This window comes from Megalobrama amblycephala, linkage group LG3, assembly GCF_018812025.1.
Source record: "Megalobrama amblycephala isolate DHTTF-2021 linkage group LG3, ASM1881202v1, whole genome shotgun sequence".
In the NCBI taxonomy this organism is placed as follows: domain Eukaryota; kingdom Metazoa; phylum Chordata; class Actinopteri; order Cypriniformes; family Xenocyprididae; genus Megalobrama; species Megalobrama amblycephala.
The window spans coordinates 21,777,691-21,794,835 of NC_063046.1; the positions used below are offsets into that span (position 1 = coordinate 21,777,691).

Sequence of the window (17,145 nt, forward strand, 5' to 3'; positions counted from 1 at the left end):
AGTGGTTCTTCCGGTGAAATTATAGACTTCTTTGTGGTGACTGCCTAATCTGCTTAAACCCCACCCCTTTCTTACAGTCGACTGCAAGCTCGCATTCACATCTGCCTCCATTTAATCAACAACCGATCAATAGAATCAAGTCTCTTCCCTACATTTTCTTTTTCTTTTTGGATAATCTGCCTCACACAGATATGTCACAATATAAAAGAAAAAAATCTGTCTCTACTTCCATTACATTGTGACTTTAAGATCTCAGTTAACATTACATTTACACTGTTATATTTTGTGTTTTGATCCCTGTTTCGGTTGGCTCTATTGTTAACAACAAATATTAGCCACAATTTTTGAAATCAGACAATATCAAAAGGACCTGTAGAGCTTTGCCTTCACAGTGCACATTATAAGCAAATCAGCGTCATTTCACTCTGCAGCCATCTCTGGCATGCAAGTGCAGCTCTTATGTCTTCTCCAAATCTGTATGCCAAGATTTCAATTAAATTTCATATTTGAAATCACCAATGAAATCTGACAACAACTGTCTCATAAATCTTGTTTCTAAACGCTCGAATCATGACAAAAAACTGCATTTTTCAGGCTGGATCAAGCTAATGTTGATACGCAGTCCTAAATGTGCGTTTCTATAGGAAGCGCACGTCTGACTGTTTCTATAGGAACCGGAGCTTCTATAACTGCAGCTGCAGTGACGTGATGACTTTACCAATCGGTGATTGGCTCTTATTTAGAAGGCAGGACTTATTCCGACACTTTCTCCTATTCATCGTAATACGAGTGCACCGTCTTTCTTTATATAAAGTCTTTGAAATTACCCACCACTGTCTGTAAAACTACCATCATTTGTCTGGTATAAGCTGTTAATTTCATACTTTGCCTGTGAATGATTTTTCACATTCTGGGTTGCTGGCATTTTTTTGGGGGGTCCGGGTTTTGGAGAGAGGTTGTGTGCTTGAAGTTAGCAAAACATCTTAAATCACTTACAGAACCTTTAATCTTATGTGCAGAGTTGCCGTTTCTCTGTACTGACTTTGTCCTGCTTAATAAGAAACCTATTAAAGTATTTACATCCGCTCGAGTCCAAGTTTTCTAGGTCATGACTGGAGGAGTAATGTTATGGCTGTTCATGGAATTCAGCTCATCGTCCCGTTTCATGTCGAATAGAGCTCTCATATCGACTGGCAGACTAGTTTACATGGCGTCATGGTATCTTAAATAGTGTATTGTTCATCATGGGTTTTGCATATGGAATTACAGAATCCTGAAATAGAAACCTCTCTATTGGTTTCCTGTACAGTCCTGCCTACACAACAGTTTTAGACGAAGCTAGTCCTATGGAGAACATTAATATCATGTTTGAATGGTAACATCTTTCTTTTTCTATTTTCTCACAGCCTCCTAAGAACACTAATGGTCCTAGCAGCCAGCCGCGGGTACTCAGCCCACCAGTGAAAAGCAGCTCCTCTTCTTCCTCTTCGTCATCCTCGTACGTATCCGTGTCAGAGAAGAGGGTGCAGAAGCGACATCATCAGCATCAGCAGCAGCAGCAGCAGCAGATGGAGTCACCCCTTTCGGACGATAAACAACAGAAGGCCAATCGAATCATCTCGGAGGCCATCGCCAAAGCACGAGAGAGGGGAGAGAAAAATATTCCACGCGTCATGAGTCCTGAAAGCTTCCCGTCTTCGTCGTCACAGCACCGCAGTCACAGGGCAGGTTCCTCCAAGTCCAGAGGCAAGGATAAGAGTTCCAAGAAGGCCCGGATTGTGTCGTCATCCAAGCCCAAGCAAAAGGCTAAAATTGGGTAAGACCACTGTGACATTCTCCCTAAGCTGAAGGATGACTGACATTACATTAATCTGTTTCTTTTTCAGAGAGCGGGAGGGGAAGTGTTATATAGATGTGTCTGTCATGATTTGTGATGACTTCAGTTCATCCAAGACCATCTCTGTAACTTCACCTGCATGTTGTTAGTCATGCAGCTAATTACTGCAAGCTAAAGAGGTTTTACAGCTTACAGATGTGGTCTTGTCTTGTTTTTGTGTATCTAGTCTAAAACAGATGAGATTCAAGCTCTCTTAAACAGGGATTCCCAAACTTTTCAGCCCACGACCCCCAAAATAACAATGCCAGTGACTCGCGACCCCCACTATCCTCGGAGGTGGTTAAAGTATACAAACGTTGTGCGCAATGGCGCACACCACACGCACTAACGCCTGTTTCACACATACTCTGTTTGCAGTGCGTATGCGGTGCGTATTTTTTTCTGTGCCCATATTAATGGATTAGAGCGTTCACACTGCACACGGATGTGGTCCGGCAGTGCGTTCCAGGAGCAGTGCGCAGTGTCTGCAGTGATCGCGGTGTCTGCAGTGATCATTTACGCACCGTCTATTTTTGCTTTGCTGCAACGCGCTGAATTTAAACTATAGCGCGTTGTTCACATTAAAATAAACTGTCAAATGTATTGATGCGAAAAAATAGTAATTTCACAATTGATGCATATAATTTAAAGTCTCTGTTACACAATCAACACATGACTTTTTTTCCTCGGGTAAATCAAGGATAGTGACACCTTACCAGGCATTCAGGTGAACAAGGAGACATAATGTATAGCACTCGTCTCTTTGTGAAGGTGGAAAAACAAAGTTCTTTATAACCTGAGGGATTTCTTGTAAGAAGATTTAAAAGGAAAGAAAAGACGAGAGTTGCCTGTTTTTGTCTATTTTAAGTTTTAATTTAAAATGTTTGTGATTTTTACATAAAACTTATGTTTAAATGTTTTGCCACTTGAGTGAGCAACATAATATATAAATATCTAAAGTATTACTTTATATAAATATAAAGTAATGAAATGAATAAAACGTTTAAATGTAGTGAGTTTAAATGTGGCATCTATAAATATAGTGTATACAAAGAGAATAGCAATGCTGACGAGCCATGATCAGTAACAACTTTTGGATTTGAAATAAAAATAAGTAAATGTTGTGTTAGTAATATAGGCCTACAGGCATGGATCCGTTGCGTAAACTGACCTGCTGCAACTGATGCTGTTGCTAATATGTCATTAATCTGTCGTAATCACCTCAGGAGTCACGGTCGAAGGAAAATCAAAAGGTTGATGGCTTTTTTTTATTTGCATGGTTTTTGTTTTTAATTTAACTACTATTTTTTTTGTATTTTGTTACAATTATTGATAAAATACGCTATTTCTAATCGTTTACATTTTATTTTTATTTATTTTTTTCGTTTCTGGAAATCATCTTGCGACCCCTCCCTCGCTGTCTCACGACCCCCCACTTTGGGAACCATTGCTCTTAAAGATGCATCTCTGTATCATCAGAGCGTGAGGAGCATTGATTGTCATGTTAAATGCTGTTAGCTTGAAGTAGAGGTTTAATTAAGCACTAAGGTATGAGAGGTTGTGCAATATTGTGAATATAGTTAAGAGTAAAGTGCATTGATGTTTCCCATTTTTAAGAGCATTTGTTAACATTCGACTAAAGCGGAGACTTTGTACTATGAAAGGCCAAAAAGCAAATATTCATTATATCCAACTATAATGTATTCAAATTAAGATTTTTTTTTTTTATCAAATTTACTTATATTCTCTGAATTTCAATGAAAAAATGAAACAAAAAATGTTAAAACAAAAAGGAAAATTAGAAATGAAGATATGCTTCAGTGATATAGCGGCCCAAGTCTCCCTGTTGTGAGAAAATGTGAAAACGTGCCTATATCGTCAAAACCTAACCTTAATGCACCCTTCGACTTGTGCAAAACTAGAAAAATCCACCTCAGGGTACCACATAAACTTGTATGCAAATGTTGAGAGTTTATGCGCATATCAAGTGTTTCCTGTCAAGTTTTCTTGAGCACAACTTTTGCTGGAAACCCAGCAATAGTCACTGGTGGGTACAAAATGTTAGTACTGCAAAGATGGCAAGTGCAGCAAAATGCTCTGTAAAATTGTAACTCTGTTAGTTCAAGAAACTTTTTGTCTAACAAAAGTGTCAACGTTTCATTAGATGTTTACAGATATATTTTCTTAATGTCATGCTGATGATTCTGCCTTTAGCTGTTAGGAAGTCTTTGGACCTAGAAGCTCAGAGCATGCATGGAGCGTGCACTTTTTAACCACATCTTTAACAGGTTACAGAACCTATTAGCAACCCCTTTTAATATCCCTAAACTGTATGCGATTTGAGAAACGCTGCCCTAGCAGTTCTCCCGAGATATGTTGGAAATTTGACAACTAAAGATTAATATAAGGGCCACTTTTAAATATTTTAAGACTTTTAAGAAACTGAGCTCAGTAGAGATGGAGTCTGATCCAGAACCAGTTTCTATTATATCATTAATCAGCAATCACAAGCTATCTGAGGCAGGAACTTTAAAGGTGCCCTAGAACGTTCTTTCACAAGATGTAATATAAGTCTAAGGTGTCCCTTGAATGGGTCTGTGAAGTTTCAGCTCAAAATTCCCCATACTTTTTTTTTATTTTTTTTAACTGCCTATTTTGGGGCATCATTAACTATGCACCGATTCAGGCTGCGGCCCCTTTAAATCTCGCGCTCCCTGTAACCCGAGGTCTCGACTGTAATACAGTGCATAAACAAAGTTCACACAGCTAATATAACCCTCAAATACATCTTTACAAAATGTTCGTCATGCATGCTGCATGCATGCTTCGGATCATATGAGTATAGTATTTATTTGGATGTTTACATTTGATTCTGAATGAGTTTGATAGTGCTCCGTGGCTAAAGCTAACATTACACACTGTTGGAGAGATTTATAAAGAATGAAGATGTGTATGAATTATACAGACTGCAAGTGTTTAAAAATAAAAAAAATAACGACGGTCTTGTCTCCGTGAATACAGTAAGAAACGATGGTAACTTTAACCACATTTAACAGTACATTAGCAACATGCTAACGAAACATTTAGAAAGAGAATTTACAAATATCACTAAAAATATCATGATATCATGGATCATGTCAGTTATTATTGCTCCATCTGCCATTTTTCACTATTGTCCTTGCTTGCTTACCCAGTCTGATGATTCAGCTGTGCACAGATCCAGGCGTTAATACTGCCTGCCTTTGTCTAATGCCTTGAACATGGGCTGGCATATGCAAATATTGGGGGCGTACATATTAATGATCCCGACTGTTACGTAACACTCAGTGTTATGTTGAGATTCGCCTGTTCTTCAGAGGTCTTTTAAACAAATGAGATTTATATAAGGAGGAGGAAGCAATAGAGTTTGAAACTCAATGTATGTCTTTTCCATGTACTGAACTCTTGTTATTCAACTATGCCAAGGTAAATTCAAATTTTGATTCTAGGGCACCTTTAAAGTTTTTTTGTTTTTTTTTTTTGTTTTTTTTTTAAAGCAATAATAATAATTATAAAAAAATAATAATAATAATTGGAACCTGTTATACCCGTTTGATGTCCCCTAAGGGGTTCCCCGGGCCCCAGTTTGAAACCCCCTAATTTGAGGGTTAAATGGAAAATTTGCAGCTTGTTTTGTAACACACAAACCTGCGCTAAACAAACCGTAATCTCCTGTTCTCCCATTTTTGTCATGATTAATGATTCCTTTACAAAATGTACCTCACGTGTAACAGCAGAGCTCACACAGACAGCCTCTTCTGGAGACTGAAAGTATGAATAGATCATAAGGCTGAACAGAATATGCAGAGCTTTATGACATCATGATGTCATCTGATCTGCATTAATGGAGGACTGAATAGAAGAACGTGACATGAGATTTCAAGGTCATGTGCATTATGTGATTAATTATGTGATATATGCCTCTGCAAACTTTGTCCAAAATATTGTTTGGCTTTTCCAGCTTTAAGGTTCAGTCTAGATGCTGCTTTGCTCTTAGGACAGCTACATGCTTTATTATGGTCCATTGCTGAGATTACGAAGCTAGCATGAAAATGTTTAGCATTCCCGCTGTGCTTGTAAAAGTGGTATTTTGAATTTCTTCTGTGACTTGTTCATCGTGCTTAATGGATTAGCAATCTGACTGACCCAAATACTTCAGCAGTAAAGGCAAGACAAACAGGACATGTATATGTTCAGACTCAACCCCTCACTGGCTAATTTCTTTGCTTGTTTAACAGAGTTTCTCAACTCATTCACTTCTATTGGTTAAATTACATTTACCACGCCTGACAGAAGTAAGCAGATGTTGATGTCCGGTTTGTAGATACTCCAAAATGAGACGGGCAGGTTTACGTATTGAATTGCTAATAGACTAAGTGGTCTTCTTCTACCTGTTAAGTACTCAAAGTTACCCGTCTGGTTTGGCATGCTTTTATTGAGCTTGTTTTATTGAGCGTAAGTGTGAACAGGATGTTGTCATATGGCATTATTCTGTTTCCAAGTGAGTGGCATTTATTAAGGTTTGAGTGTTATGTTGTATGTGGTGTCTTGACCATATGAAAATTAGGAATTTTGCAAGTTACAACATTGTGCAGGTATTTCTACATTTTCTAGAAAATTATTCTAAATCTTTCTAACATTAAAGGCTCAGTGTGAAGACCTGCACTTTTTATGACAGCAAAACCTCACCAAGAAAATCTAAATATTTCTGCTAAAATCTATGATACACAAGCTTCTGGTGTAGTATTCTACTTCCATAGCAAATTGTTAACATTTATTATCAACATATTCATATATTATATTAAAATATAATGCGTTAATTAGGGTTGGGCATTTTAGCATTTGAATTTTAGCGATTCTGAATCTGCTTATCAATTCCGATTCTCATAGATACCCAGTTTCGATTCCAGTAAGGTATAAACATTGTCAGAGGTTTATATCAAATATATTTATTCTGTCTTTTGGCAAAACGTTTTGTTGCGGTTAATTTCCATGAACAAAAATCAGCAGCCTACAAAAAAAAAATCGGCAGCCTAAAGACTTTTTAATATGGTTTTAACAAAAACACCACAGCAAAAACAATTGGACTAACTAATATAAATTGCAAACATCATTAAAGACAAGTAAACAGTAATAAAATAAGAACAAATAAACAAATTAGTGTAAGGCCCGCCCAGTCGGTCCAACGGCGGTTTCCTACAGGACGATTAGCAATAGCACAAATAAATACAACTGAACAAAGTTCAGGTTATGGGTGCCCCATTCAGGGTTTTTAGGGCAGATCACAGATTAACGATCACTGGACGCAGCATTGGCCGATACCGATCACTGAAATAATTCTACATGATAAATAGAAAGCTTCAAATAGACCCACTTGGGTTAATTAGCTATTCTTAACAACAGTGTATTTAAGTATAAAAAAAATTAAGAGATGAAAAAGTATCATGAATTGGCAACTTTTTTTTTATTATTGGCAAGCAACATGTGCAACATATTTAATTCCCTCTCTTAAAGGTGATTAGGAACAACTTGGAGCTTAACAAATATAGCATTTCTGTAAAATAAATAATAATAAAAAGACAGAACAGCCTTTATCAACAGAAAGTAATCAAATGTAAAACCACTGCATAGTCTTCACTGTATAGATTAATCCTACTAAATCTACTGAAGAGCAGCAAGTGATTTTTCTCTATTTTTTTTTATTATTTTTTTTTTTTCAGAACACAAATAAAGATCTTTTTGATGAAATCTGAGAGCTTTCTGTCCCTCTAGACAGTTACGCAACTGAAACTTTGACTCTTCAAAAAGTTCATAAAGAGATCGTAAAACTAATCCATATGAATTGAGTGGTTTATTCCAAATTTTCTGAAGAGACTCAGTCGCTTTATATGATGAACAGATTGAATTTAGGCTTATATGAGGCTATAGTCAAGCTAGCAAAAATACACAAACTTGAGTACGAATATGTGATGCACTCACAAACAGCTTTTTAAAAAAAAAAAATATATATATATTTTTTTTTATACAGACAGTTGCAGTAAGCCACTTAAATCAGGAAACCCTTAGAGAGAATAAAGTTAACTGTTACTACTATGGTTTTTCTTAACTGAAGATATTTGTAGCAACTGGATGCTGGATATTGATTCTCAAATCACTTTGGAGACATGGAGGCAGAGGTGGGTCTTAGATCTTGCTTTCATAAGCAGCAGAATTAGTGTCTTTAAGCCTGAGGTGGAGAGCAAAGCCAGAAACCTACTGACCTGCTTTGCACCAAACTGCACACTACAGCCATTAAAGCAGACCATGTGATCTCAGATGCTTAAGAAGAGACTGCAGTCATTCACACACCCATATTTATAACAGTACAGGCTGCCAGGTTATGTTGATATACAGTCATATATTGGATTTTTTCCCCTCATGCTATTGCATCAGTACTTATATAATTAGTATATATAAGTTTGTTTGGGTTTTTTTTGGCCATATCACCCAGCCCTATATCCATGACCATGTGTTCATTCATTCAGTGAAGAAAGAAGCGAACCATGCAAGACAGATTGAAACTGATACCAGAAATTCACTCTTTCCCTGACACACTGAGTTTCTCTCTCACACGTTCAGTGCAGTTTTAATCCAATTATGATATTGTGATTCATTGCAAATGAACTGTGATGTGAGGAGACTAGTTGTTTCGTGATGCATGCTAACATTGGACGTTTACATTATACATATATTGAAAGAGATGAAAAAGGATTTTTTTCAGGCAATTATTTTAAACTCCTTTTATGTATATGTTTGTGCAACCGTTTGTTGGTAGGAGCTTTTAGGGAAAAGAATAAGCATGTGCGAATGCGTATATGTAGCCTAGGTTACAACCCTGAAATATTAATGCATCCTTCTGCGTTTGCTGCCAAAGACCTTCCGCTCTCATCCGTCCAGAAGGTATGCATGCATGTATATGTGTTTGCTTCTGATTTTAAATACTGATACATCATAAGAAATAAGAGAGAAATACAAATCTCCATGTTCTTTATGACTTACCAAACCACCCAGTTGTCAAACATTCAGTGGCTACTACAGTCAATAAAAATGCATTATATTTACCTTTTATCGTCATTGTGTGTGAGAGTGTACAGGTTTATATTACATTGTGGGGACTAGGGGTGCAACGGTTCAAACTGCTCACGGTTCGGTTCGTATCACGGTTTTAGGGTCACGGTTTCGGTATGGTTCAGTATGTGCTATGTTCAGGGAAAATAGGACTACTGTCAAATAAAAATAAAGAAAATAAGAACAAATAATCAAACTACAAGCAACATCACAAATAAATACAATAATAAATAAAATAAATAAAATGCTTTTCAGGTTTTTCAGGTATCTAACAGTAGTTTTCAGGTAAAGAAAATGGATAAAGTAATCAAATCTAAAATAACACTGCATATTATCTTCACTGTATAAATTAAATAAAGATAAATCATTATTGAAGTTACAAAAGCTATTCAGTCATTCAGTCATTTGTTGTTTGATTTAACATTAAAAACACAGGAAGCAGTAATAGTTTTTTTTCCCTTTAAGACATAATGCACGATCCAGTACATATACTGTTACACATGCGTTGTCTTTCTCGACTATTATACGTTCACTTAAGACATAACGACTATGTTTGCTAGGATGTGCATGTTGACATCATTTTTGTATGAATTTGTCCGCTGAAACGCAAGACTTGAAAGAGAACTCAGTATTTGCTCACTGTCTGAAATAAGCGTGTGCGCGCTACGGATGAGCGCACACACATCTTCTCACAGCGCGTGCGAGTTCTCTTTCATGTCTTGCTCTGGAATGTTTAAATTAGCAAGGCTTAAATGAGTTTAGTTTAATAGCAACGTGTGCTATTCAGGTCTCATCTGCGCTCGCGTGCTATCAACACCAGGGTGATGACGGTGTAAATGACTGAACATTAGAGCATACGGCACTCGCAGTGAGCCAAGTTTACAAAGAGTGACTGTTTTGTCCACGGTTTTTGATTATCGTTATTGTAACATTTTGGGAAGCCAGAATGCGCATCCATCGACTGAAACATGCATTATCTGAACTCTGTCTGTCTGTTTTCCACGTTGCTATTTTAAACAAACCATATTAGCCTATAGATGCGTCTTCATTCGAGATGGACCGCAGTGCAAGTGCGGTACGGTTAGATTTTAGAACCGTTGCACCCCTAGTGGGGACCAAATGATACCCAGAAGGATAGTAAAACCTGAAATCACCTTCATTGTGGGGACCAGCCAGCAATCCCCATGGGGAAATGGATTAATAAACATACTAAATGATGTTTTGTTTTTTTGTTTTTTTGAAAATGTAAAAATGCAGAAAGTTTTCTGTGATGGGTAGGTTTAGGGGTAGTGTAGGGTGATAGAATATACAGTTTGTACAGTATAAAAACCATTACGTCTATGGAGATTCCCTGCAAGGATAGTGAATCAGACATGTGCAAGAGTGTGTGAATGTGAGTGTGATGTTTTTTTTTTGTTTGTTGATGAGTTGTCTTTGAGCTGTAATAAAGATATTTTCTTTAGGTTTGCTTAGGTGCTTAGGTCTGTAATCTGACAAAGTTCAGGTATTAAAATAACAGGTGATTTTAAATTCTAAGTTCCTTTAAGAGAAAGATGGCTATTAGAGATTTATTAATGTGAAATGATCAATCAAATGATGGAGTCTTTTCATTTCTTTTCTTTTCAACAGTGTAAATGAAATGTTGATCATAATGGCCTGTTAACTGGTGTCTTTTTTCAGGAATTGTAATGCAATATGTGGTGTACATGTAAGAATGATAAGAATGCAATGTAAGAATGACAGTCTGACTCTGGCTGAGGTTTGTGAATCAAATGACAGAGGACAAACACTACTGGAGAGTTAGTGACTGTGGATATCTTTGCATTCAGAGCTTTATCTTTTGCTTTTCTTATTTTCTTACTTTGTTACACCAGACAGAGCTCCATGTAATGATACCTTTTTCTTTTCACCAACATAAAAATGTCTTGCGCTCCTATACCAGCTGAAGTATTGCGGTACCATGCAGTATTATGTTAAACAAAATTAATCTTAGCACTGCACAATAGCACAGAAGCTGCATGAGGTGACATTTAGATGTGGTATTTATGTATTTGCACTGCAATAACAATTGCATAAATAACGAATTGTTGAAAAAAAAAATGAAATAATAGGCCTACTTTTAGATGGGGAAACTAAAGCTGCCAGTAGAAATCAGTGAATCAGTGATTCACCTGATTTGTTCAAAAACGGATTCATTAAGAAACGAAACAAAAACAGCACTTTAGCTCGTGTCACGTTGTCAAACTGTCCCGCATATCCTGAAATTTCCAAACCTGACTAGAGAGCAGTATGTATTAGAACATATTCATTTATAGTGTTAAAAGAAGAACCGAGTGCAAAGCCACTATGTTAATGAATGGAATTTTATTCTTCTGAATCGTCTTTACAAAGCAAACAAACTATTACACCTGTTCCAGAACCAGAAGTGGTCAAATGAGCAATGGAAAAACTTTGAGAATACATTCTTATATAAAGATATTATGATGTTGAATAAGTGATGCTTGAGCTTAATTAAATGCTTAATTTTTTTTAAAACCTGCAGCGTGAACAACGACCTGCAAGTGCAACTTTATCTCATTGCAAAATGAACTGAAGCATCGGGAAACACTCAATAAGGCGCTAATTCTACACAGCATTTACTACACAGGGCACAGCAGAAAGACAACGGCACTCAAAACAATGTTTTTGCAGGCATGTGTGTCCAAATGAACATTTTAATTAGACATTCCTTACGGTATTACCGTATTGACGATACTACCGTAGTATTGTTATACCATGCAACCCTAATGCACATGTGTATTTTTGGGTCCCACGACAGAGGAGAGCAAAAGAATCATGTTTATGTTGTTACCTCAGGCTTTCACATGCTCTGTCCATATACAGACACTCATTGAAGAGCGCAGTAAAGACCAGCTCTCAGTCTCATTTCACGGCTGCTGAGTGGAGTTTGTGTGTCACTCACAGGATACAACATTACTGCTTCCACCCACGCCGCCAGCTTCACTCTGATCAGGTCGCTAGGCAACCAGGAAGTCACGTTGTCCCAGAGACTAGTGAAGTGTAACATCATCCAAAGAGGAGGACCCAGAATGAGAACGAGAGTGAAAGAGCAAATGATGTCCTTTGAATCATTTCCTTTTTGATAGGCCTGTGTGGCCATCACTGAGGAGGGATTGCAAATGTGTGACCGTTTTTAGTGTCCAGCATAAGAGATTGAATTCTTTTGTTTTTAATTCTGGCATACCAGTGCCTAGCTGAATGCATCTTTTCAATGGCCATGAAGAGCACTAAGTCGAGTGTGGAAATGGTTATGACTTTATAACACAACAATAAATAACCCACACAACCAGTCCCTCCAGGATTTCGCCATTCTCCGATCGCCAAATTTAAAGGCCAGCATTATTCAATGTGTTGTTGTAATTTCAACTGAAACAGGAAGACGATATATCGAACAGCCTTCATTCGCATCAATGGAAAGCATATTTACACTGTCTGAATCGTTCCCTATTCTCTATATAGTGCACTGTGCCATTCACCATGTAGAAACTAGTAAATGTGTGAACAAATGACCGATTTCAGCCGCAGCTTCAGTGTCTGTTGATAGTGTAGGAGGGGGCGGGACTTCAGATTCTTGAGAGCATTTGATTGGACTTGAGAGATTTGATGAGACTCTGAAGTGCGATGTGATGTCATGAAAATCCGTGATCCATAGAGACTGTAAGTTTTGAATGCTTATATCTCCTAAATGTGAATTTTGTCATTGTTTTGGAACACGCCATCTTACATATTCATACTAAAAGCAAAAAAATATAAAATTTTGATTTCAGGGGGACTTTAACACAAAATCAAAGAAACTCCACAATATTCGGAGGAGCTTGTAATTTTTATTTTATTATTTAAATTGCCACAGATTTTGGGCCTAGACATCATCGCAACATGCATTCAGCCAAAGCCCACTTCGAATCGATCGCTAAACCTAGCCACCACAATCCTGCTCCCGCTGTAAGCCCACATGCTCTCTCTCTCTCTCTCACACACACAGACCTAAGCTCGCACGCTCTGAGTGATATCTTTTCCATCAACCAGTTCAGTTTATCAACAATTCGCATACTATCGCATACTACACTATAAATAATATTCAAAATTAGAATTGGTATGTCGCAAATCATAGTATGTTGAAATGAGTATTCCAAAGATACCCGGATGGTCTACTTTTTCCAGATAGAATCCAAAGTGCAGATCCGTGCACAATCTTAGGCTAATATTGCCCACAACCCATTGCCTGTTGGACGAGGATTCGATTAGAACTACAAACACGTATAGAAAGTGTTAAAAAACTACAAACATGGCAGATGTGCGAGACCAACGGTTATGTAGAGAAGTTCAGATAAAGGGTTTGAGTGATTAATTATCAGTATCTAACCTGACGAAAAAATATATTTATTCAATGTTATCCACATTTCATCTGCAACAGCATTGTGAACTTTTGTAGTGATACGTTTGGCCATCAACTTTTAAATGCATCATTATGCAAATTGAAAACACATGAGGAGAGTTCTCCGCATGAAAAACCCATGACTGGCAGATCAACGTACTACTGTTTCTTTCCGATACGGCAGGAAATTAAATTGAATGTGGAGGATTTTAACTGTGGCATAATGATTGACAATGCAGTTTAAATGGTGACAGGATGCGAGTAACAAAGCGACAGAGCTGTCCGTTAAAGACGCAATTGGGATGCAGCATCTGACAGTGGGTGGCACTTATGGAACAGCAATGATTCAGCAGTTTCCATGGTTACCCCTGTAAACACAGCAAACTGCGCTACTTTCCTTGGGTGCATCTCAGTCAGCTCCCTAGCTTCCTAGGTCGTGAATCAGTATATCGGGTACACAAATTCAGGCACTGGTAAGAACAGTAAAGGGCCCTGGCTCACTACACATTGGGACACTGATGACTCTTTCCAGTGACATGACATCATCCTCATTGCCCTGACTACTGAACTACGGAACTGATTGAGACGCACCGTGTTTCTGACACCCCTTGTCACAGAGAAAGGAAGCCAAACATGTTACAAAACTTTTACAAGAGTTTTCAAACATTTGTTTTCACTTAAAAAAAAAAAAAAAAGATATCGGAATATGTTCTGATTCTTTATTATTGAATTTTATAGTTGTTCTTTTGCACTCTAAATTGTTTTACATTTGTTTACTTTAAACATAATAGTTGAAGAATACACAAGAATACTTTTGAAGAATACACAAAATGTGTAAAGTTTTTTATATATATATATATATATATATATATATATATATATATATATATATATATATAAAAATATTAACTTATTAGCTTTGTAAAGTCATTTTTTTTAATGGAACTTTTTTTTTTTTTTTTTTTTTTTTACCTTTAGACTAATATATATAATCGTTTGTTTGTTTTATGTTTGTGTTTTATGTATTATCATATATTTGATAGACATTTATGGCTCATATAGTATGATATACATAGATTTTAACATGATTTTGTATGATGTGGTAGAGACTTTTCAGCAAAGTTTTCTTCATGTTGATAATTTAGAGCCCTCAATTCATGTATTAAATATGATACAGTACGCTTTACAGCAGGGGTCCTCAACTCTGGACATTAGCTCCAACCTGGATTAAACACACCTACCTGCAACTTTGTAGTAATCCTGAAGACCTTGATTAGCTTGTTCAAGTGGATCTTGAGGTCCAGAGTTGAGGACCCCTGCTTTACATGGTTAAGAGGACAACACTTAAGTCTATCTTTTTGTTTCTGTCTTTGTTCGCTTTTTATAAATTACAGAGCCCAATGTTTCTTGAAGTCAGAAAAGTAATAAAAATGTTAGAAGAATGTTGTCTGTGGTATATATTCACTGCAAAGCAACACAAGAATGCTGCAAATTTTGAGAAAAGCCGCTGAAAATTTAGTCATTTTAGGAAATTGTGGTGAGACTCTTGGTGTGACTGCAGTGCACAATGTTTCCGCGATGCAGGAAACACGGACTTACTGTATAAAGCGGAAAGTCACCGAATTTTTTGGATAAATAAATCAAATGTAGCACTGTACAATGAATCGAATCACGATATGGACTAAAGCTCAAAAAGACTGCTATTGAAATCTGAAGTCTGCATGTTCTGCATCTGTGTGAATGAGCGCCAAGGTTTGGTCTACTACACACATACTGGATGTTTTCAGCATCTGCCATCTCACTATATGAGGACATGAAAACATTAGCCTCATATGCAGAGATACTCTAAGTTTACTTCATGAGGGTTTTATTTGATTAGACTATAGTCATGCACACACAGAAACTCAAAGGTCTTCACAGCAACCTATCAAAATAAAGTTTAACTTGAAGAAATTATAACAGAACTATTGCACAGTAGAGTGTAATTCAAGTAATAATTTTAATAATAATAATAATACAGTTTATTAAAACAGGAACTCAAAGGTCTTCATTACAACCTGCCATACTTATACTAACCCTAACTTATAGAAATTATGAAAGAAATGTATTACTATTGCACAGTTGAATGAACACCACCAGAATCTTAAAAAAAATACAGATGAGACAGATTTTTGTTCATACTGCCCAACACTATTGTACAATCATTTGACTGTTTGATGTATGCACTGAAAAATTTCATGTATGCTGAAGTTTTGGCTTTGTTACATGACGTTTACAATGAAATTAAGAGAGACCAGTGTTCAGTAATATTTATGTTATATTATAGTATTTTCCTTTTAAATGTCCTTTTATTTTTATATTTTAATTTTTCATTTTAGTTTAAGTAATTTTTTGTTCTTTTGGCATTTTATTAGTTTTCTGTAGTATTTCTTATAGCATAAATGTATTTTTATTTCAATTTGTCATTTTAGTACGTAAACTTAATGCATTTAGTTGCCAAGGCAACATTTTAAGTTTAAATTTATCTAATATTTAGATTTTATTTTTAAGCTTCATACTGAAAATGTTTTAGTTAATAATAACAACACTGAGAGAGACTAAAGTGTGTGTTTATGGTGCCAGTCTTTATATGTGGTGTCGGCTTTATTTGTGAAACAATGACTTTACAGTTTTACAGCTTCTTGGAAACATACTGTAGATTACTTCAGGTTTCAGAATAAATGCAGAGGCATTGCCATCCAGAGTCATATGATTACAAATGGCAAAATAGCTTCCTTAAAGTGATCTTCGCTAACCACTTTGTGGAAGGGAACCTTTGTGAAGAAATATCATATAATATACACTAGTATTTAAGTACCTCAAATCTTTTTCATGGATTGATGCGGTCAACAAAGCGGCCATTTTGTGGGCTTCCATAAAATATTGATTTCTTCTGATTGAATTCCAGTGGGTAAACAGTGTTAAAACAAGTCTCTTTATGTGTCCTCCCCTTTACAGGAAAATCGTTATAAAGTTCGGAAAGAAGAAGAGAAAGAAGACGGATTCCTCAGATGAGATGTCTGATGATGACAGACCAACTCGACGATCCTCTAAAGATGATGATTCGGTGAGCTTTGGATTTGATCTATTCTTGATACAATTGATGACACTTTTATGCTGTCTTATGTAAACTTCTAACAAGAAAAGGATTTGTAAATGATCATTTCTGGGGCAGGTAGCACAAAACGTGCACATTGTTGCTGAACTTCCTTTAAATTGCATAATGCAGTGGTGCTTCCTGCAGCATATGTATGTTCAGTACAAGAGCAAGAGAGCCTAAGATGATTACCATACCCTCAAATAATTTACTTATCTTTCTTCTGAAATGACTAACCTCTCATTCTCCTCACCCATGATATACCCCCCCCCCCCCCACCATTCCAGATATAATTATCCTCTTTAAATACCCCCCATGTTAATTAAAGCAGTGTGATTTTGATGACTCCGTTACCCTGTTGGAGTCAATGCCACAGCCATGTGCATTTTGGGAAACACTGGGGTCTTGTGGCAGAGCGTGTGGCTCTTTATTTGGTCATCCTGAGATATTCTCATCCTCTCCATTTACTTTAACTCGTACACATTTAGGTCGTGTTATATTTGGGAGGACATACACTCTCTCTCTCTCTCTCTCTCTCTCTCTGCTCTGTAC

General features: G+C 36.7%; 1 protein-coding gene across 7 annotated transcripts in view; it reads left to right on the plus strand.

Annotated features, from left to right (window-relative positions):
* The window catches only part of chd9 (chromodomain helicase DNA binding protein 9), an 80,479-nt gene that overhangs the window by 34,032 nt on the left and 29,302 nt on the right, over positions 1-17,145 (plus strand). For all 7 annotated transcript variants that reach the window (XM_048184630.1, XM_048184634.1, XM_048184632.1 and 4 more), the window contains 2 exons: positions 1,407-1,816; positions 16,455-16,563. In XM_048184630.1, the coding sequence (XP_048040587.1) occupies positions 1,407-1,816; positions 16,455-16,563 (519 nt within the window). The remainder of the gene's footprint in view (positions 1-1,406; positions 1,817-16,454; positions 16,564-17,145) is intronic.